The sequence below is a fragment of the Embiotoca jacksoni genome, unplaced genomic scaffold, assembly GCF_022577435.1.
Source record: "Embiotoca jacksoni isolate LCO1_2020_lvr unplaced genomic scaffold, fEmbJac1.0.p SCAF_10, whole genome shotgun sequence".
Classification (NCBI taxonomy): Eukaryota; Metazoa; Chordata; class Actinopteri; family Embiotocidae; genus Embiotoca; species Embiotoca jacksoni.
This window is the reverse complement of record NW_027185230.1, coordinates 6,173,086-6,192,836: the sequence shown is the minus strand read 5'-3', so window position 1 is coordinate 6,192,836 and position 19,751 is coordinate 6,173,086. Positions and strand designations below refer to the sequence as shown.

General features: G+C 43.3%; 2 protein-coding genes and 1 long non-coding RNA gene across 3 annotated transcripts; all 3 read left to right on the top strand.

The window, feature by feature from the left end:
* The first annotated feature begins 1,082 nt into the window (after positions 1 to 1,082).
* LOC138204325 (uncharacterized) lies at positions 1,083 to 1,826 on the top strand. The gene is made up of 3 exons (XR_011178792.1): positions 1,083 to 1,158; positions 1,499 to 1,627; positions 1,752 to 1,826. It is a non-coding gene; the product is annotated as an uncharacterized lncRNA (long non-coding RNA).
* A 122-nt stretch (positions 1,827 to 1,948) lies between these two features.
* On the top strand, positions 1,949 to 5,323 carry LOC138204794 (sortilin-related receptor-like). The gene is made up of 7 exons (XM_069160301.1): positions 1,949 to 2,000; positions 2,212 to 2,442; positions 2,575 to 2,823; positions 3,016 to 3,243; positions 3,492 to 3,740; positions 4,745 to 4,942; positions 5,034 to 5,323. Exons 1-7 carry the CDS (start codon positions 1,949 to 1,951, stop codon positions 5,321 to 5,323), a joined length of 1,497 nt encoding a protein of 498 aa, XP_069016402.1.
* On the top strand, positions 4,909 to 18,130 carry LOC138204320 (low-density lipoprotein receptor-like). The gene is made up of 25 exons (XM_069159478.1): positions 4,909 to 4,942; positions 5,034 to 5,300; positions 5,543 to 5,758; positions 5,947 to 6,129; positions 6,341 to 6,463; positions 6,813 to 6,974; positions 7,115 to 7,330; positions 7,422 to 7,651; positions 7,769 to 7,898; positions 8,204 to 8,397; positions 8,617 to 8,803; positions 9,454 to 9,666; positions 9,863 to 10,046; positions 10,142 to 10,343; positions 10,540 to 10,704; positions 10,852 to 11,094; positions 11,239 to 11,466; positions 11,557 to 11,691; positions 12,330 to 12,531; positions 12,607 to 12,732; positions 13,349 to 13,456; positions 15,721 to 15,957; positions 16,754 to 17,057; positions 17,335 to 17,431; positions 17,886 to 18,130. The coding sequence occupies exons 3-25, from the start codon at positions 5,569 to 5,571 to the stop codon at positions 17,940 to 17,942; spliced, it is 4,116 nt and encodes a 1,371-aa protein (XP_069015579.1). The 5' UTR covers positions 4,909 to 4,942; positions 5,034 to 5,300; positions 5,543 to 5,568; the 3' UTR covers positions 17,943 to 18,130.
* Positions 18,131 to 19,751: the final 1,621 nt, after the last annotated feature.

The window sequence follows — 19,751 nt, the reverse complement described above, 5'->3', positions numbered from 1 at the left end:
ATTTTGGGTTTAAGGTTTCAGTATCCCTTTTTATAACTCATTAAAATGTGTTCCTTTTGTTTTGTTTTTTCACAGATCCACGCTTCATATATGCTAATAATACAAACATGAACCTGTTGGAGTTCAGAGGCAGAGATTCCTCTCAAACCCAGCTGTTCAGCACTGACGACGGCATCCTGTCTTTTGATGTGGACTGGTACAGAGACTGGCTGTACTGGGCCAACCAAACCGGCCAAGTCAAACGCACCAGTTTGACCCAGGTCAAGACTGAGGAGGTCCCAACACCTTTGCCAGGTAGACACTTTGATTAATGGAGGCAATCTTACTTCGAGTGTTGCCTCTGGCTTTTTTTTCCTTTATGGACACGGTATTCACTTGATTAAAAATACTGAAATAATAGATTTCTCAACTGCTACTTCACTGATAAATTAACAAAAACAAACTGTGTGGTATTGAATTGAAATTTCACAGTGGACCAGCTGGCTAATGTCATGCCACTGTTTCTTTTGATGTCTTTTCTTTATTTCTTTTGTAGTTTGTCTGATGGCTGTAGATCAGAGGAGTGGGAACCTTTATTGGGTGTCACGTGACCAAAACAGCATTGGAACCACCTCGGCTGACAGTCATGACCCAAAGAAGCTGTACCACACAACAAAGGAGATTGGAGACTTTTATCTGGACTGGCTGAGGGGCTGGATTGTGTGGCTGGAGGATGAGCAGATCCTCAGCATGAGCATGTTGGGAGGCAAACCTAAAGAGCTACTGCACATTGCAGGAGAGGTGCGGGGGAACGTGGCCTTTGATCTACGGGCCAATACTCTGCTGTGGAACTCCAAACGGGCAGGTGAGTTGGTTAATTTCCCAACATGCATAGAATCTGGGTTAAAAAAAAAAAATGTCCACAGTTCAGACCTGTTTTGACTTTTGCACATTTGTCAGGTCTGACAACACTGAGTCTGCTCCAAGAGAGAAGCCACCAAGCTGGAAGACGGTGGAACATTTCAGGCTCAGTCATAGCTGCCTTGGAGCCCTTCCTTTTGTCCATTTCTGATGACATCATGACTCTGTGGGATCGGCGCGACGGGAGACCCATTCAAGACGTAACTGTGAGAGGACGCGTGCTCGGTGTAATCACTTCACTCGGGGACATTCAAAAAGGTCAGAACGTTCAGCTGCTACAGAGGAAAAATAACTCTCGTTCCTTGTAAATTTTGTTGAAGTGGTGCTACAGTCTCTCGGTTCCTCTATGGTTCATAAGATTTACAGTTTTTCCTTTTACCTTAAAACATGTAAAACGACACTTGTGAAGTTGAGAATTTTTTATAAAAAAAAAAAAAAGAAGCAAATTTTGAAACGAAATCAAAAACATCTGACGAGGTTAACGGAAAATCAGTACCAGTTTATAGCAATTGGGGAAGGGAAACATTTACATGAACGTTTTCATCTGTACTCAAATAAATGATGTTTTTTGGTCTTTCCATCGTGTCCGATACTCCAGCCTGTAATAATTCAGTGGTGATGTGCCGACACTCACCAGTCTGCCTCCCACGAGCCAAGCTGTGTGATGGGAGGGGGGACTGCCCTGATGGAGACGAAGAGTTTTGTGTTGGCTCGTGTCCATCTGAAGGTAAGGCATCAATCGTCACATTAGATTGTTGTTATAAAAGACAACACTAATCCAGAATCTCCATGTAAGTGGAGAACACATTTAAAAGTGATGTATTTCTGATGGTCTTTTCTGTCAATCTCAGAAGATTTCAAGTGCAAGGACCGTAGAAGCTGCATATCCAGAGATCTTGTATGTGACGGCCGCGCTCATTGTCACGACGGCTCTGATGAGGTCGTCTGTCCGACCGTGGTGGCTTCTCCGATTCAGGCAAATGTCCTGAAATGTCGCACGGGCTCAAAGCCATGCAACGATGGCACGGAGTGTGTTTTATACAGTCACATGTGTGATGGAGAGAAAGACTGTAAGGACGGATCAGATGAACTGGGATGTGGTGAGTCTCCTACGACCACAATCCCACTCACCGGGGGGGAAAAAAAAAAAAGTCAGTTACTGATGAAATCTGTTTTTGTTTGAAAGATCATTTTGAAGTGGGCATTTCCAGTGAAGTTTCTGGCTTGCTAATCTAATATTTGAAAAATACTAATTTAACTATCCTACATTCATTTAACCTCACTGAATGATTCTTACTGTGTCTTTTTAAGATGCCCAACAACAGACCACAACTACTACTGAACCAAACATTGATCCGTCAAATGAACCCCCTCCTGCTGCCACACCTCCTGCTCAGACTCTGCCGCCCTGCAGCAGCCCCTCCGTCCTCTGTCCTGCCTCTGGTCGCCTCTGCATTTCTCCGAGCCAGTTTTGCAACGGTCGTCAAGACTGTCCCGACGGCTTTGATGAAAAGAACTGCGTGAGCAGATGTCCCTCGAGAAGTACGTTTTCTTAATTTAAAATGTTTTGATCTGGTATCCTCAACAGACAACTTTGACAATTAAGTATACTCAATGGATTTGACTCACTCTTTGAATTAATTATGGACTTTATTTTCAACCATTTTCTCCCAGACGATTTTCTCTGCAAAGACCGTCGGCGCTGTGTACCCAGGAGCCTCGTTTGTGACGGCCGCTCTCATTGTCACGATGGCTCCGATGAGCTTGACTGCCAGAGGAAAGCTCTTCCTGCTCCCCCAAAAAACACCTTGAAATGTCGCGTGGGCTCCAGACTCTGCCGAGACGGGACACAATGTGTTCTGCTGAGTCATGTCTGTGATGGAGAGAAAGACTGTCCAGATGGATCAGATGAAGAAGGATGTGGTGAGTATTTGTCCAAAGGTTGTTCTACAAAAGGGATAAATACACAACCCCATTTCCAAAGAAGTTGGGACGCTGTGCAAAATCTATATAAAAACAGAATACGATTTGAGTTTTTGTCTAAACGTTTGTTTTTACAGCAGTAGTAGATATACGGAGTTTAAACCTTTCCAATTCTTGCTGTCGTATTTGTAGGTGTTGCAGAGAGCACCGCCACCATTACTGCTGAGAATCAGCCCTCAAGTGAATCTCCTGCACGTGTTAAAGAGTTCACTCAGCCTCCCACCAAGCCACCTTGCACCAGTCCCTCAGTTCTGTGTCCAGGTTCCTCTTTGTGCATCACACCAACACAGCTGTGTGACGGAAAGAAGGACTGCCCTGATGGATCTGATGAACAGTGTGTGGAAAGATGTCCCTATGACAGTAAGTAGTGTGAAGATTCAATCACTGCTGCGGCCTGTTTTGTTAAATCCCAACCCGAGTGGAAAAGATGACTGCTTAACTTTTTATTCTTCTGGTTTTTGAAATTAAGCTTTCAACAAATGTCACTTTGGATCAGCAGAGATGTGAACTGACATGAAAGTTGAATTACTGATTGTGTAAATTTGAAGTACACACAGCAAACTAGAAACGGTTACTCGTATATTTTAATATAATTTTACTCTCCACAGCTGACTTTCGCTGCAAAGACCGTCGGAGCTGCATCTCAAAGAGTCTCGTCTGTGACGGCCGCTCTCATTGCCACGACGGCTCAGATGAGCTCGACTGTCAGAGAGCAGCTCTTCCTGCAGCTCGGACGGACGTCCGGAAATGTCGCGTGGGCTCCAGACTCTGCCAAGACGGGACAGAATGTGTTCTGCTGAGTCATGTCTGTGATGGAGAGAAAGACTGTCCAGATGGATCAGATGAAGAAGGATGTGGTGAGTTGAAAGGCGAAATAACTGTGAAAGTGCTTTGAAAGTGAGCGCAACCTGATGGTTGCTAGTGAAGTTGGCAAAAAAAAAAAAAAAAATTGTCTGCCATTTAAGTAGCTATGTGAAATATAGTGATGGTGGATCTGGTACCCTTTTTAAAGTATGTGTAGCTTGGTGCAATTTTAATGGACACGAAGCTAAAATCAGGGCTCTTTACTCATATTCTGAGAGCAGTCAGGACACTTTGTTAAACTGGTTTAGAGTATTCAAATGTATGTAGGTTTTTGACAAACGGTATACTCCTACCTGAAGTCAAAGTCCTTGAACACATCTAAATCAATACCAACAAGCTGATGCATTAAGCTATTACATAAACTCGGTACATAAAAGCACACAGACAGAGCACAAGCTCATTGAATTCAGTCAGAACAGAACTCCAGTGTGTAAACAAGCACATAAACAAATCGGTGCATGAAATAGTGAATAAATAACTTTGTGAATGGGATTGGGATTTGTACGTGTATTTTTTTTCAATAGAATACGTAACAATTTTTATCTTTATCAGAACAAATTGTGTACTAAATCTCCATATATCAGTATACTCACTATATCCTGCGCTTGTTGACTCAGTAGCATGTGGCAGACAGGGATGAATCATCCACACTGAAGATTCTTGATTCCTCTTTGGCTCTTCTGTCATCTCTGTAAAACCTCTCAGCTTGAGGACACCTGAAAGGGCACAGTGCCATCTACTGGCTTTAGTGTAAACATTGTATTTTCCACTCAACTACTTGATTTTCACTTCTTTAAATCATTATTACAATAATTTTGACCGTTTGGTTTCAATAAGTGAGACTCTTGCTGAAAATCAAAATTGAAAAATGCCGATGATACCAATGGCTTGTGATGAACTCTAGAATGCAGCTTGTTCCATTAGTTTAATATTTTTGAAATATGTCTTTAAAAAAAAAAAAAAAATACATCTAATTCTTGCATTTATCAATTTTTAGATGCTGCAGAGATGAACACTGCTGCAGAACACGTCCACATCAATGAATCCCCTTCACCCGCCAAGTTGTCCTGTAGGAGTCCCTCAGTTCTGTGTTCAGGTTCCTCTTTGTGCATCAAGCCAACACAGCTGTGTGATGGAAAGAAGGACTGCCCTGATGGATCTGATGAGAACTGTGTGAAACGATGTGCTTCCAACTGTAAGTGGTGATGGGTGGACTCCTCATGGGTGATCTGTCATATTGTTTGTTTTGGTATTGCGTTTAATAAATTAAATGCCTTCCTCCACAGCTGACTTTCTCTGCAAGGACCGTAGGAGCTGCATCGCCAGGAGTCTGGTCTGTGATGGACGCCCTCACTGCCACGACGGCTCAGATGAAGGCAGCTGTCCGAGCCGAACTGCTACTGCACCTTTGGCTAATGTCTTGAAATGCCATGTGAGCGCAAAGCCATGCAAAGATGGCACCGAGTGTGTTTTGAACAGCCACGTGTGTGATGGCGAGAACGACTGTCTGGATGGATCCGATGAACAGGGATGCCCAGAATTCTGCCAAAAAGGTGGTTTCACTATGGTCGCTTGAACCTTTACTAAAGTTGTGTAGATTCAGAAATGTCTTTTTTTTTCTTCGACCATCACATAAAAGCAGTTATATGAACCCATTATATAGACATTTATCTTTTATTGCTTTACCCTACACTAGATAAAAAAAAAAGTAATCTCATTAATTTAACAAAGTTAGTCAACACTGTTCTATAAATGAGTTTCATTTAGATGATCTTTTAACTCTTCCCTGACCCAGATGAGTTCCAGTGCTCGCATGGAAAAATGTGCATCCCTGTGGCTCAGGTGTGCGATGGGGAGCCACAGTGTCAGGATCGGTCTGATGAACTGGACTGCTGGAAACCAACCAGGAGCTGCGAGCATCGTTGTCCCGACGGCAAGCGCTGCATCCCAAAGAAATTCCTGTGCGATGGAGAGAGAGACTGCGTGGATGGCACAGATGAAGAAGGCTGTGGTTAGTCCTGACAATTAATTTTTCCAGGGATTTATTTATTATTGATGGAAATAATGCAACGTGTTAGTCTACCACCACTCCAAGGTTGTTTTATAGAAATGCTTGTTTTGTGATGGTGTAATAGCCAACAGTCCTGCCTCCAAGTGCTGAAATAAGTTGAACAGTTTCTTCTTTCTCCCCGTTTCCAGACCTTGTTACTGCGGCAACAACAGAGTCTCCTGTTCTCACCTCCGCATCGACTTGCATCACCCCTTCAGTTCTCTGTCCAAGTTCATCGCTGTGTATCTCTCAGAATCAGCTGTGTGATGGACAGAGAGACTGTCCTGATGGATTTGATGAAGACAACTGTGTGGTCCAGTGTGAAAACCCAGGTAGGGTCACATATCTGGGAAACTAATGATGGCACAGACTCACCGAGGGAGTGTTTCAAAGAAAAAGTGACGTGCTTTATTTGACATTACCGATCTGTGGCCTGCTTTCAAGTTTTATCTTGATGGTACCAGGCTAATATTTCCACCATATCTCTTCTGGTACATTAACTTCTCCATGCACCGTTCAAATCTGCACCTTCCCTTCTCTCAGATGACTTCTTGTGTAGCGACCGTAGAAAGTGCGTCCCCAGGATGGCCGTGTGCGACGGTCGTGCCCACTGTTTCGACGGCTCAGATGAGAAACGGTGTCAACCAGCAGATGCTGCAGTCACCTGTAAGCACAGAAGAAAATCACAACACTGCAACAATTCATGAAATAAATTACAAGAACATTTCATTGATCCCTCTCACCTCGGTTGTGGTTTGCGCAATGGAAACACATTAACTCAAATACCTGATGTGCTCACCAACTGCATACACCTTGCCAGTAGCAACTGGCTAGTTACACCCCACTAGCTTCCATAAACACTTTAGCTGCATCTCACCAAATCAAACCTAACCTCAATTTTGTTTAGCTACCAACTTCACATAATATCTCCTAGATCTTTCTCGCTCTCAAAGTCTAAGCTTGTTGCCTTCACAACTTTTTTTTTTTTTTAATATATCATTTTCTCTCTGCCAAGTAAAAAATGCGCTTAATGCCAAAGCCCCTCTGAAGTGCCGCAGAGGTTTCAAGCCATGTAACGACGGCCTGGAGTGTGTTATGTACAGCCATGTGTGTGATGGAGAGAAGGATTGCAAGGACAGCTCAGACGAAGAGGGATGTGCTGCTCAGTGTAAAGCAGGTTTGTTTTGTCCACTGACCTGGGAAAAAAAAGTTAAAGATGAAAGTAAAGAAAAAAACCTTTTTATAATTTGGGTTATCAAAGTTAGAAAACTCTGCTTGTGAAAGGTTATCTTTTGAGTTTTCTTTCTTCCTCCCCAGGTGAGTTCCGGTGTGCTCACGGGAATAGATGCATCCCACAAGAGCAGGTGTGTGACGGGGAGAACGACTGTCGGGACCGATCCGATGAAATGGACTGCTCAAGTCCGAGTAAGGATTGCCATCGGCGCTGCGACAACAACACTCGCTGTATACCAGAGACCTTCCTGTGTGATGGAGAGAGAGACTGTGCTGATGGCTCCGATGAAGAAAAGTGTGGTGGGTGACTTTCAGCATTAGTTTGTACAGTGACTTGGATCCACACGACAAGCATCGGATGATATCCATGTTTCTGTTTCCCTCTGGGCAGGTCCGGTGCCTTGCGAGATTCACCAGTATCGCTGTGCCAGCGGGCAGTGCTTGTCTGAGGCTCTGAGATGTGACGGCTACGCTGACTGCAGAGACCGCTCTGACGAGGTGGACTGCATGCGACCTCCGCGCTGCCTGACACAGATCCGGTGCCCACACAGCCACGAGTGCCTGCAGAAGGAATGGCTCTGCGACGGCGAGCGGGACTGCAAGGATGGCTCGGATGAGAAGGTGGGGAAGGAAAACGGAGCGAGGCGAAGTAGATCTCCACTGATGAATCGAGGGAATGATTTGTCAGCGTGTTTAGAAAGCCGTGAACCCATTCAAACTGTCATGATTTCGTTTCAGAACTGCAAAACTCCTCCAACAAAATGCCGGGAATACCAGTGGCAGTGTGGAGACGGCAGTGAGTGCATTCCTCTGTCCTGGAGGTGCGATGGGAAAATGGACTGTTACAATGGCATGGACGAGGACAAATGTGAGCATGTTTATTATCAAATATTTACCAGTGCTTGTCCTCTGGTATTTTTGAAATGACAAAGTTTAGCCAGTAATTTCTGTCATCTTAATTTTTGAGTCAAAATGTCTGTTCTGTGCAGATTGACCCAAGTTTTTGGTGCCGAGTGTCATTGTCAGAATGGGGCCTTGTCTAACAAAACATTGATGCCGTTTTTGATTCTGAGTGTTAAAAATGCACAAGATATAATGGTTAAATGTAAAATGTATTTCAGTCTCTGTCGAGGGCCTTTGTAACGCAATGAATCTGTGCTTCTGTTTTCACAGGCAGCCAGAGAAAATGCCCCACTCACCTTTACCAGTGTGGCAGTGGAGAGTGTGTGGATCCCAGCCTGGTGTGTAACGGCTTCACCGACTGTGCCAAGAGCTCAGATGAGGGCGCGGGATGTGCTCACCGCAACTGCTCCAGTCCATCCGCTCCTCAGTGCGCCCACGTCTGTGCCAGCACCCCAAACGGAGCGGTCAGTGTTAGAGCCGACGTGTATCTGAACGTTTTTTTCTTCTTCTTAACACCGCTTTCTCCTGAACTTAACCTGACCTGCTTTTTCCTTTTTAAAACTGATCGGCAAGGCAACTATGTACTGTTTTTCACACCCATCTAGACATGTGCACAGAACAGTCTTTACACAAGCATTTCCATGAAGCTAAAGCTGAAATGTCTTCTTGCCTCATGTTTCCAGAGGTGCTTCTGTGCTGCAGGTTTCAGACTACAGTCCAACGCCGTCTCCTGTTTGGACATCGACGAGTGCAACTTGGTGCCAAATTCTGTATGCAAACACATCTGCCTGAACAACCATGGGTCCTACAGCTGTCTCTGCCACCCCGGCTTCTACCTGGAGCCTGACAACAAAAGCTGCAAGACAAAAGGTGCTCTGTGTGGGGAGAAAAAACATCTACGTTTCAGAATCTGTAGCTTTTTTTTTTTTTTTTTTACAGTGGCATCCATATTTGAAGTATTGTTGATGGTCAGACTTTATATCAGAATCAGCGTGTGAACACATACAGGTCTTTTAAAATCTTCACTACATGTAATGAGTCTGGACAAACAAATGTAAACTTTAATTTGACTGGTTGGCAGAGGTGCACCATGAAGCAGATCCTAGTTTTTGTCTGATTTGATGAATGGAGTGAATTACTCTTAGTTCACACGCATGCTCCAAGCAGAATTATCACGAGTGATTGACATGTTACATTGAGTTTGACAATACTTTTTGTTGCCATTGATATGAAGATGTTCATGCTTTTTCAAACAACCTTATTTATTTTAGTGTGGGGGATCACTCCTGATCAATACCTAGCTGATGTCTGTTTAATTTCTATAGTCTCGTCAAATCGATGCGCTACACTTTTGGACAGTAAATCTTTTAATGATTAGTTAATGGTTGTCAGACTAAATCCAGGTGAACATAAACTTCTGAGATGAAAAACTAGACAAAACTCTGATCGATTCAAAAACTGAAGAGAAAAGAGTTTTTAGCAGAGGATTTATCACTTACTGGTCATGTTTTCATCTCCAGATGAGCCTTTGCTTCTGGCGTCAGTGCAGTCAGAGCTGTTACTGATGGGAGTCCACAGTGGCACCTTACGTCTTCTCTACTCTGCCAGTCGGCCGGTCTTCTCACTGGATTATCACTGGGCTCAGCAGAGAGTTTACTGGCTGAGCCCTGACTACCAGAGCATCCGCTGGGCTGACATGAAAAACTCCAACAACAGAGGGACACTAATCAAAGGTACAGCTATCTCAGGAACACTACAGTACTGTAATGAGGTGTGGTGGATGAATGCTCGTCCTTTGCCTTTTTGTAGTATTTTATAATTGATCAAGCCTGAAAGAAAAGTAAGGGAAAAGGATTGAATGTACCTTATTTGGTCACCTCTCAAAGTATGGAGCTGAATTTATGGTAGTCAAATGAAATGTTTTTATAGGAGTGAAGTCGGATTTCATCGCAGTGGACTGGGTTGGCAAGAATCTGTACTGGGTGGACGGACTGGTCGGCCAGATTCTGGCAGTGAAGCTCAGCAAGGACATGATGAGATCTCAGAACTACACCGTGGTCCTGGATGAAGATCTGGAGCAGCCGAGCTCATTGGTCCTGCTGCCACACGAAGGGTTAAAAAAAAAAAAAAAAACGCTGAAAAAGTTAACACCTAACCTCAACCTGAAATCTCTCATCAATGCATGTATTGTATGATCACCGTTGTCAGGTTGATGCTGTGGTCGGAGATCGGCAGCACCCCTCAGATCGAGCGGTCTGGGATGGACGGTTCAAAGAGGAAGGTGGTGCTGAGCCGCGACTTGAGCTGGCCTGTCAGTTTGGCCTACGACCTCCTGGATAACCGGGTGTACTGGGCTGATGAGAAGCTGCGCTGCATAGGCTCCGCCTCTCTGGATGGAGACAACATCAAGGTAACAGAAGAACTGAATGAGGAACCAAGTGGCTTCCAAAGATTTTAAAGTTTAAGAGTGAGGAAAAATGCACTAAGTAGTCTGTCAGCTGCTCTCACTTCAAATAGTCACGCTCACACCTGATATTTCACAGAGTACGTTTACAGCTCGTCTCCCAGCAGTTATCCATCATTAATTAGTGCTGATTTTTCACCAGATCCTTCAGTTAGCTGAAACTCCAAGCCCTTTCTCAGTGGCGGTCTTCAACAATCAAGTTTTCTGGTCTGACACCAAGAGAAGAACCGTCCGCTCAGCTGACAAGATCACTGGGAAAAATCAAAAGGTTCTTCTGAAGAGACCGGGCCAGCCGTTTGGACTGAAAGTGAGTCTTCAACTGGTGTTCTTATGACTCATGAAGAAGTTTGGAGTCCGAAAGGCTGCTAGATTTCAGGAGAGCAACCTTCAATTAAAATGTTTCACACTCTACCACAGCTAGGATCTGCGATGTTAATGTTTCCTCTCTCCCTAGGTGATGCACTCCCTTTCCCAGCCAGCTGTATCCAGCCCCTGTGACCACCTCCGCTGCTCCCATCTCTGCCTTCTGGCTCCAGCAGTGAGGGGCAGATATGGAGTACCAGCTCCAGCAGTGCCGGCGCTAACAGCAGTTTGTCGATGCCCGAAGGGGATGCTGCTTTCCAGGGACAAAATCAGCTGCTCTCTGCCTCAAGAGTCCTCTTTCATCCTGCTCCTGTCTCGGCAGACACTCTATCAGGTGAATGTCGTCATGGTGATGTTAAGACCAGACAGTCTGAGAAATCCAGTGGCCCTTTCTGGTTGGCGATATTTTGATTAATACATCTGCTTGCTTTTCTCCTGCTCATTTCCTCTTTAAATCCCACCTTTCTGCTACATGCAGATTAACTTGCGCGCCGTGCATGGTGAAGGCGTGGCTCTGAAAAAAATGCCAACCAACCGAGAATTAGCTCTTCCAGGCGCAAACAAGGCGCTGGGGATGGACATTTCCCTCCGGGACCTTTCTCTGTATGTGGCTTATTCAGGAGTAGGATCTGTGGACGTACTGACACTGAGCTCCTCCAGTTCCAGACAGGGACTCAAACCTGCCGGACAAATCCTGAAGCTGAAGGTACGCATGATTATTCTTAAATCCTTCAGTAAAAATATCACTCCCCGGTGAAACTTTAACTGTGGAAGCCAATCTTCTCCGCCCCACAAGGATGATTCAGTCACGGCTCTGGCAGTCGACTGGGTGACCTTTAACCTCTACTGGAGCAGCAGCGAGAGGGCCGATATCCACGTGACCTCCCGTCATGACGGCTACACCACCTCACTGCTGCAGGGATCACTGATGGTGAAGGCAGAACTCACATTTACACACCCTGTTTTCTTTATTTAAATATATTTCATTGTTCTGTCAGAATGATCACATTGTAAAGTGCAGAGTAATTTAAAGGCCTTCTGCACTGGAGGTCTTAGTTTTGAAGTTTTAATGATTTCATTAAAATGTAAGTAAGCAAAGACAAAAACTTAACTTGGTTGATTTGTCAGTTTTTAATGTTTTTTTTCCCCCAGTCTTTTACTTTTTTAAAGACTTCAGACATTAAAATCTAGGCAAATTAAATGAAGATTTCATATTTACAAATACAGCAGAGTAAATGCAACTCTGATCTAGCCCTGCACTCATTTGCTGTGGAAGTCTGATTCCCCATGAATAAAAACAGATGTGCAGATATTGGAAGCCAAGGTACAAAATGTCTTCGCAGAAATTTACCAAATTTTCCAGGCACGGTTGGATTTTTTTTTTATTAGCTGATGTAGACCTAAAACTACAGATGCACTCTTCGCTACACCTTCAATATTGACATCATCTCAAAAACAAGTCAGCATTGCAGTTTATACGTTAATCCTCTTTTCTACGCCTGACCTTTCTTTTGAACTACTTTCCTAGTGTCCTTGCTTGGTAAACCCAGATGATGTTTGGCTTTTCAGGGCACCACATCCATCGCGCTGCATCCGCCCTCAGGCCGACTTTGCTACACAGCGATCGTCATGGCGGGTGGGAAGAGCCAGACGGAGGTAGACTGCGCCTGGATGGATGGCCGTAGAAAAGCAGTGATGTGGAGGAAGTCGAGCTTTCCCACCTCTCTGGTCTTTTCCAGTACAGGAACAATGATCTACTGGGCCGACACTGGTGAGGAGTTGCAACTCTCGCATCATATATTTTTGCTTGCGTACGTCCGTGTGCGTCTAATTTGTCTTCTCTCAGGTGAAGGAGTAATCGGCTCCATCGGCGTGGATGGATTGGGATATAAACAGTACAAGACGGGGCCTGGTCTGCTGATCTCTTTCTCGCATACTGCGAACATCTTCTTCTGGGTCACCCTGGGCAAAGGTGAGGACAGACTTAATGTTTTGGTGTTATCTCAATGCTACTGCAAACAAATGTATTCATCATGTTAGATACGACAAGTCGCCACTAAGCAGATATTTTCTTCAGTGGAAAAGCTAAAACAAACTCGCTACAACTTTACCAAAATAGTTTTAGTATGAAAGTAGCAGCCTGCATCAAAGCCTGTGATTTTATTGATGCGAAGAATTTCAGGAATGACCGTTTGAGGGGTAAAAAATAATTTTCCTTTGATGAAAACCAGCGCTTGATGTAGTTTTTTTTTTTTTTTTTTTTTTTTTTTTTCTGTTCCACTTAAATAATCTCTTCAGAGCCTTCACCTTTTGTTTCATCTGTCTTCATCCCCTGCAGGCAGCAGATGGCATCACAGACTAATGTAATAATGAATTATTCAGTCAGCTTATTCTCCGCAATCTGTACCGTTTTACATTTTTTGACATCCACTTCTAATCAGCAGCACTTTCTCTCTGTCTCCATCAGGCCTGTGAGCACGCATGAAATGTTTCTTCTCTAACCTTTCTGATTAGTCTCTCCCGACTTGTGCTCTGCAGAAACTTTTTTTTTTTTTTTTTAAATGAATGTTGCTTTTCAACCCGTGTAGATGTAACCAGACTGTGGGTCAGTGACGGCCTCCAACCCACACAACTGTGGTTCGAGACAAAGACCAGCGTGGTGCAAGTCAGAGCCTACAGCAAAGACAGCCAGTCTGGTAGGTTGGAAAATAAACTCACGGAAAGTCTTAAGCTTGTAAATGTTACAAATAATTCAAGATACAAGACATGATCATTTGAGTGGTTCCGACGACAGGAAGATTCAAATGTAATAACAGAGTTGTAGAGAGGAGTTCGCTTAACTTAAAATGGCACTGATAGCAACACACACACTGACAAATTTGTACTGAAAGCTCCCCCCTATACAACTGTCTATTGAAGCCTACTGTTGGAAAAGGAGCAGATGTGAGAACGAGTGAGTAGAAGGGTGGGAAACGTCTGTGGGGAAACTCACTGATGGCCACTAGAGGGAAAGTGAGACATGGCAGGATGTAGAAAAATCCAGACTAGGAATGAGAGGAGTCTGAACAGGGAGGTGGAGCAGGCATCACCATAACGCACACGCAAAAGAAATCAGAGGCCATATGAGAAGTAAATAGCATAAAATCACAAAGAAAATGCTTGAAATCACAAAATGGAAAAGAAAAAAAAAAAAAAAAAAAGCAGGAGATCGACAGCTGGATCGGTGCGGCTGCAGCAGTAAAACGGGCGCTGCACCGGACCGTGTTGGTGAAGAGGGAGCTGAGCCGGAAGGCAAAGCTTTCCATTTACCGGTCGTTCTGCGTTCCGAAACCTCACCGACGGCCACGAGCTCTGGGGCTCTTGTGGATCGTGACCGAAAGAACGAGATCGCGGCTGAAATGGGTTTCCTACGTAGGGAGGCCGGGCTCAGCCTTAGGAGCTCGGACATTAGGATTTCCCTGAAGGTTCCTCTTTTGTACCAGTTTAATTCATACAACTGGAATAACTTTCCATTTTGGTGACTTCTATTTAAAGGTGTGTGACTCACCATTGTGCTTCGTCAATCATGTTGATATTCATGGTGAAGAGGATGCATTACAGAGTGAAGGATGATACCTGTGAACGAGGGCAACCTCAAACAGACATGTAACATGCAACCATAGTGCAACCACTTAGACATGCAGCCAACGTGGGGGGTGTGAATTGTTTTTTTGTTTTTTTTACAGTTTTGTTTTTAAATTGCAAAAGTGGCTTGTCAACACAGAAATCCTCCTTTAATAACGCTACATAATGCATTCATCCCTGGCCAGCTTTGTAATGCCAACAAACAGGATCGCTGCACACTGTCAGGCTCGTTTGCTTCCGTTTTACAAATTAAGCTCTTGGTCATAAAACAGGAATTACACCGTCTGCACGCTTGTATTTTCACCTCGACTTTTCTGTCCGTTGCTGAAGGGAGAGAACTGATATAAAGTGTGTTACCGGACACTGCAGGCAGAATGAAAAGACTCACTTAGGCTCAGTTTGAGCTGAATAGATGGCAGAGTGATGCGATACCTGCAGGGAGATGGGGCTTGGCGAGCTGTGAGAGATCGCGGTTTGTGGCTGTGTGCTGCAGTGGGAAAGGGCAACGATGAATGGAGCTCTAACGCACAATATTCTCTTCACCCGTGACGGTGTGTCATGCAGTCCAAGCAGACAAATGGGGGGAGGGGGGGGTGTTTTAAAGCAAAGCTGTAATGTTGTCATGCATTACAAGATATATGAATATATTCTATTAAAACTCAGATCATCTCTGAGGGTTGTGATTCTCCCTCTAAAGGCATAATGTCAGAAAAGAAGCTGCAATTGCAATATTAATAACTTGCAGAAAAATGCGAATATTAAACTGACCTTCATAACTCATAGACTCGGACAACTGAACTTCAGTGGGAGCAAATGAAAAGGCCAATCATATTCTCTTGAATGCTCCATTGCTTGAACAATAAATTATGAAATTCTGCAAACATAATTTCACCTCAACTAGATTTGAAGCCATAGTTTGGGTATAGACACATGGAAGCTTTAGTCCTAAAAATATTTTACTGTATTGAGGCTTTGCACGAGAGAGAAAATGTGCAGTTGAAATATAAAAGGTGAAAATCCATTTCTCTATAAAAACCCAGTGATGTCAAATATATCTTCTACATAATAAACATTAGGGAATGCTTAATGGAATCTAATGTGTAAAACTATGCAAGCACACATTTTGTTAAATGTTTTGAATACTTTCCAGGAAAAACTCAACAATTGTGGAAGCTAAGACTTCTACAAAAAAAATGACAATAAATGCTGGTGACAGACTTGTGAATTTCTTTTGTTGTTGTTTTAAAGAATTTGTCAAGTGAAATCATCCTTATATGATGTACCAAAACAAATATTTAGTGGTTCTAAAACTGCTCTGCTCACCCATTTCCACCAGGAAGCAATAGCTGCTCCCAGAACAACGGCGGATGTGCCCATCTGTGCCTGGCCTATCCCGCAGGTCGTACCTGTAAATGTGGGCGGGGCTTCTACGTCCTCAATGCCACCTCCTGTGCCCCGCTCCCTGCCTGCCCCACCGGAGAAGAATCCTGCTTCGACAGCAAGAAGTGTATCAGCAGCAACAAGTTCTGTGACGGACACGTGGACTGTCCAGACCAGTCGGACGAGCTGGACTGTGAGTGTTCAGACAAATAAAGCCAAAGTTAAAAAAAAAAAAAAAGTAATCTTGGTTTGGTTGTAATCCAAATTACAACGATCAGAAATTGAAGTTGCTGGTCAAGGAACAGATTGACTGTAATGCTCAGGTAGGGTAATATAAGTGTGGTAATATGAAGATCATCAAATCGGCTTGTATTCACCACCTCAGTAAAATTGATATGAGTGCTGTTTGCTAAAGGTCAATATTTGGGTTTGTTAAACAAAACATGTTTGACTCTCTCTGACACCGACCGCTGTAATTTGACGGTCTGGGAATGAGAATGGGATCGTTATTCCAATATTTCTTGAAAGAACTGAAACACTTTTGGCCAAAAAGCTTGTCCTTTTCAGACGAGAGATTTTTAATGGGAAGGATTGATGCCACTCTAACATCTGCTGGCTGTAGCTTCATGTTTACAGTATAGACTGCTGGCTCAGGATAGCATGAAGGTAGAGTTGGCCAGTTGTTGGCCTCAAACTTGCATAACAAAATCCACCTACCACCCCCTCTTAAATTTACTAATGGCCTGTTTTATCTGGTTTGTTTTAATCCGTACAAAACAGTTGGTTTCAGATTTCAGCTTTAGCTGTGTACAGTAACTTCCCAGACCTTCTACCAGCTGCCTGGCAATTTCAAGGTTGTGACAAGACTCCATTAGGTTGCACTAATGTTGTCACAAGTAATAAAAGAAGTGCACTGTGGGACCATATTTTGGCATGCAACGGCTGCATGTAACATGGAAGGGAATCGCTAACGTTGACTTTCTCTTCAGGTCCGAGCTCAAACTCGGCCTCTTCTGGGACCAGTGATGGCCGCCCGCCACAGTTGTCATCCTCCTCCCGTGACTCCAACAAGAACGTAGCTGGAAGACTTCCTGAATCCTGTGATCTCCAGCGCTGCCACGGTCACGGCAATTGCGTAACAGAGGGCAAAGTCACCCGCTGTCAGTGTCACGCTGGTTACAAGGGAGAGTTCTGTCATGACGGAGAAAGTGGACAAAACCACGTAGCTGTGATCCTCAGTGTCCTCTGCCTCACTGCTGCGCTGATGGGTGCTGCTTTTATTTTCGCCAAGAGGTACCGACTGATCAGAACGTGTTGTCTTTTGCACTTTGGGGGGGGAGACTCACCTTTTTAAAAAATGAGGCGGCCAGAATTGCGTGTAGCTAGATTGTCTTTGTGGCAGCAGATTATTTTACAGATCGACACTTTGTGAGCTGAAGAAAAAAAAGTAAACATTAAAGTCAGCTGCTGTAGTGTCCGGTTGAAATGAAAAGTCTTAAGTCTTTGTCCTATTGACCACTTCAAGACTATTTTCTGCTCCTTTTTGACACCGGCAACAATGTTTCAACAGGAGAGAATTGGCGTCCATCGGAGGCAAATCCATAGAGAAAGAAACTCTGATGGCCAGCATGGGCCTGCCCGGTGAAGACTCTGAATCTGACTGTGAGGTAAAACTAATTTATTTAAAATGATACACGTGTATTTCCTACCAACTATGGAACTCATGATTCCCTAACCAGTTCACTCATAAAATATTGGTCACCAATATGATATCCAATCATAAATATTGAATATAGTTTCTCCAGACTCTGAAGATGTTTGAGGACCTAATATTATATACGTGCTATTTAGAAATGTCCAGTATTTTCTTTTAAAATAGTTTCACAAAAATTTAGTTTGACGCAAGTTTATTGAATTAATTTTTTTTTCTTTAACTTAAAAAAAAAACAACAACAAAAAAACACACTGACACCCTGGATTATTTCCCAATATATAGTAAAGGATTATCAGCATACAATTTAATACGCTATGTCTTCATTAGTTGGTCAAGATTTCTCCTTGATATCTTCACTGTATTTACTTTATTTTAAGGAAAAAAACTGATCTTTTCTTCTCCTGCAGGAGATGGACTCTCCAGTAGATGTGAAGAACCTGCCGCCCCTATTGAAGTCGCAATAGCTTAAATAGAATATTCTGCCTGCACGGATAAGTTTTGCATCCAGTAAACACCTGGTAGCTGATGCTCTACATGAAGTTGTTAAACTAGCTTTTATAGTGTTTGTTTTATGACAACACGGAAGGCCTCAGATGTCACAATGGCCATGAATTTCAACATGCTGATGGAGACTTTGTTGTAATAAACATGATATATGAAAAACCAGACTCTTATTGTGGATTTTTAATTGGAGGCAAAGTAATTAACATCTGGAGGTTCCCACTAAATCACAATTAGCAGCTGCTCCTAAAAATTAAGGACAGTTTTTCTCAAACTGATTGGCCAGTGTCAGACCACTTTAAAATGAACAGTTTGCATAGCAGGGATCTTTTCAGAAAATAGCCTCAAGAAAAAAGGTTTGCCTGAAATGAACCATCTTATCGAAATCCAGCATACAAGAACTGACTAAATAACTAAAATAAAGACTCTTCACACTCCAGACTGGGAGCAGACGGACATTTCATCATGTCTAACCCTCACACACGTTCCGTGTCTGTCATTGTCTGGACCTTCTGACGGGAGTTCATGCTTATCTAATGCTACTTGTGTGTACAGCCTGATGTATGTCTTTACTAATGCCACTGTGTTGACAGTGTTATCACAACAGTGTTTATCTGCTTATGATTACACGTCTGTTTTCTACCCCATTAACTGACTGTTTTGTCTGGGTGAATGTCTGCCACACTTTTTTCAAAATAATTTTTGGACCTACATTTTTTTTTTTGATCGCATACATCTGAGGTTTCATCAAAACTTCCTCCTAAAAACGTTCCTTTCGGCTCAGGCACGCTGTCGTCATCCTTTTTTAAACTGATACCCGTTTCAACCAAGTGCTTCCTTTTTGTAATTTTGGTTCCGTTTTCCTCCCAAAGTTCTTTTGACCGAGAGATACAAAGGAAACATGCGTGTTTTTACTCGTAGTCTTGCTCTCAATCCCCTTCATCTTTGTGGGTCAGGATGTGATAAAAGAAATATTACTATTATTTGGAGCTCGTGTTTGTTTAAATGAAACCCAAACTGTAATTATCAGCTTTGGAAGAAACAGAGGGGCTTCCTGTCCTTCACTGAGGTACAGTTCCTTAGGCTAGTAGTCAATGTTTACTTTCTTCAAACAAAGTGTGTGTAGGCCGGGGCGTGTGTGTGCATGCCTGTAGTCATGCGAGATCCTCTGGACTCCACCTCATACCGGAGCCTGAGAAAGCAAAAATGTGCTGTTGAATTGCATATGTTCAGATGAGAGCAGTTTCTGCCGGAAGAGTTTTAAATGTTGTTCAAGACTTCAGACAAATATTAAGCTGCTCTTTATTGGGCTGTAACCCGATACACCTCCGTACCACACTGGCACGCAGTCGTGCTGTCGGTATAAATAGAAATGTTGCTATAAAGATTTGACATACGGGCAAGATAATACTCCTGAGGTTAAAAAAAACAACAACTTTGTATGTGTTGTGTATACTATACATTTACTTGACAGCTTCAGTTACCTTTCAGATGGAGATTTGACAATGGAAGCTTTAAAAATGCAAGACATTAAGCATTAAACTAGGGGTTTCCAACCTTTTTGACAAAAATCTGTGTGTAGTCAGGGGCATGTTTCAGATGTGTTTGAGTTCACAGCTCCACCAAATAGGGATTTCTTTTTTTTTGTTTTTTTTGTTCCCCTCCAAAGTGATTTCTCACAAAATGTAAAGATGAGAATAAGGGCAAAAACTGGAAACAGATTTGTGGATCAGAACTTTGTTTTTTCTTCTTTTCTCTCCCAGTAATCATAC

Bases quoted from the DNA above. Each gene is read 5' to 3' on its own strand.
- LOC138204794 (XM_069160301.1), top strand. From the start codon at position 1,949: ATGTGTGATGGAGAGAAAGACTGTAAGGACGGATCAGATGAACTGGGA. The intron at 2,001-2,211 runs GTGAGTCTCCTA...TGTCTTTTTAAG, and splicing joins ATCAGATGAACTGGGATGTG to ATGCCCAACAACAGACCACA. The intron at 2,824-3,015 runs GTGAGTATTTGT...TCGTATTTGTAG, and splicing joins ATCAGATGAAGAAGGATGTG to GTGTTGCAGAGAGCACCGCC.
- LOC138204320 (XM_069159478.1), top strand. From the start codon at position 5,569: ATGTGCATCCCTGTGGCTCAGGTGTGCGATGGGGAGCCACAGTGTCAG. The intron at 6,130-6,340 runs GTAGGGTCACAT...CCCTTCTCTCAG, and splicing joins GGTCCAGTGTGAAAACCCAG to ATGACTTCTTGTGTAGCGAC. The intron at 17,058-17,334 runs GTACCGACTGAT...ATGTTTCAACAG, and splicing joins GCTTTTATTTTCGCCAAGAG to GAGAGAATTGGCGTCCATCG.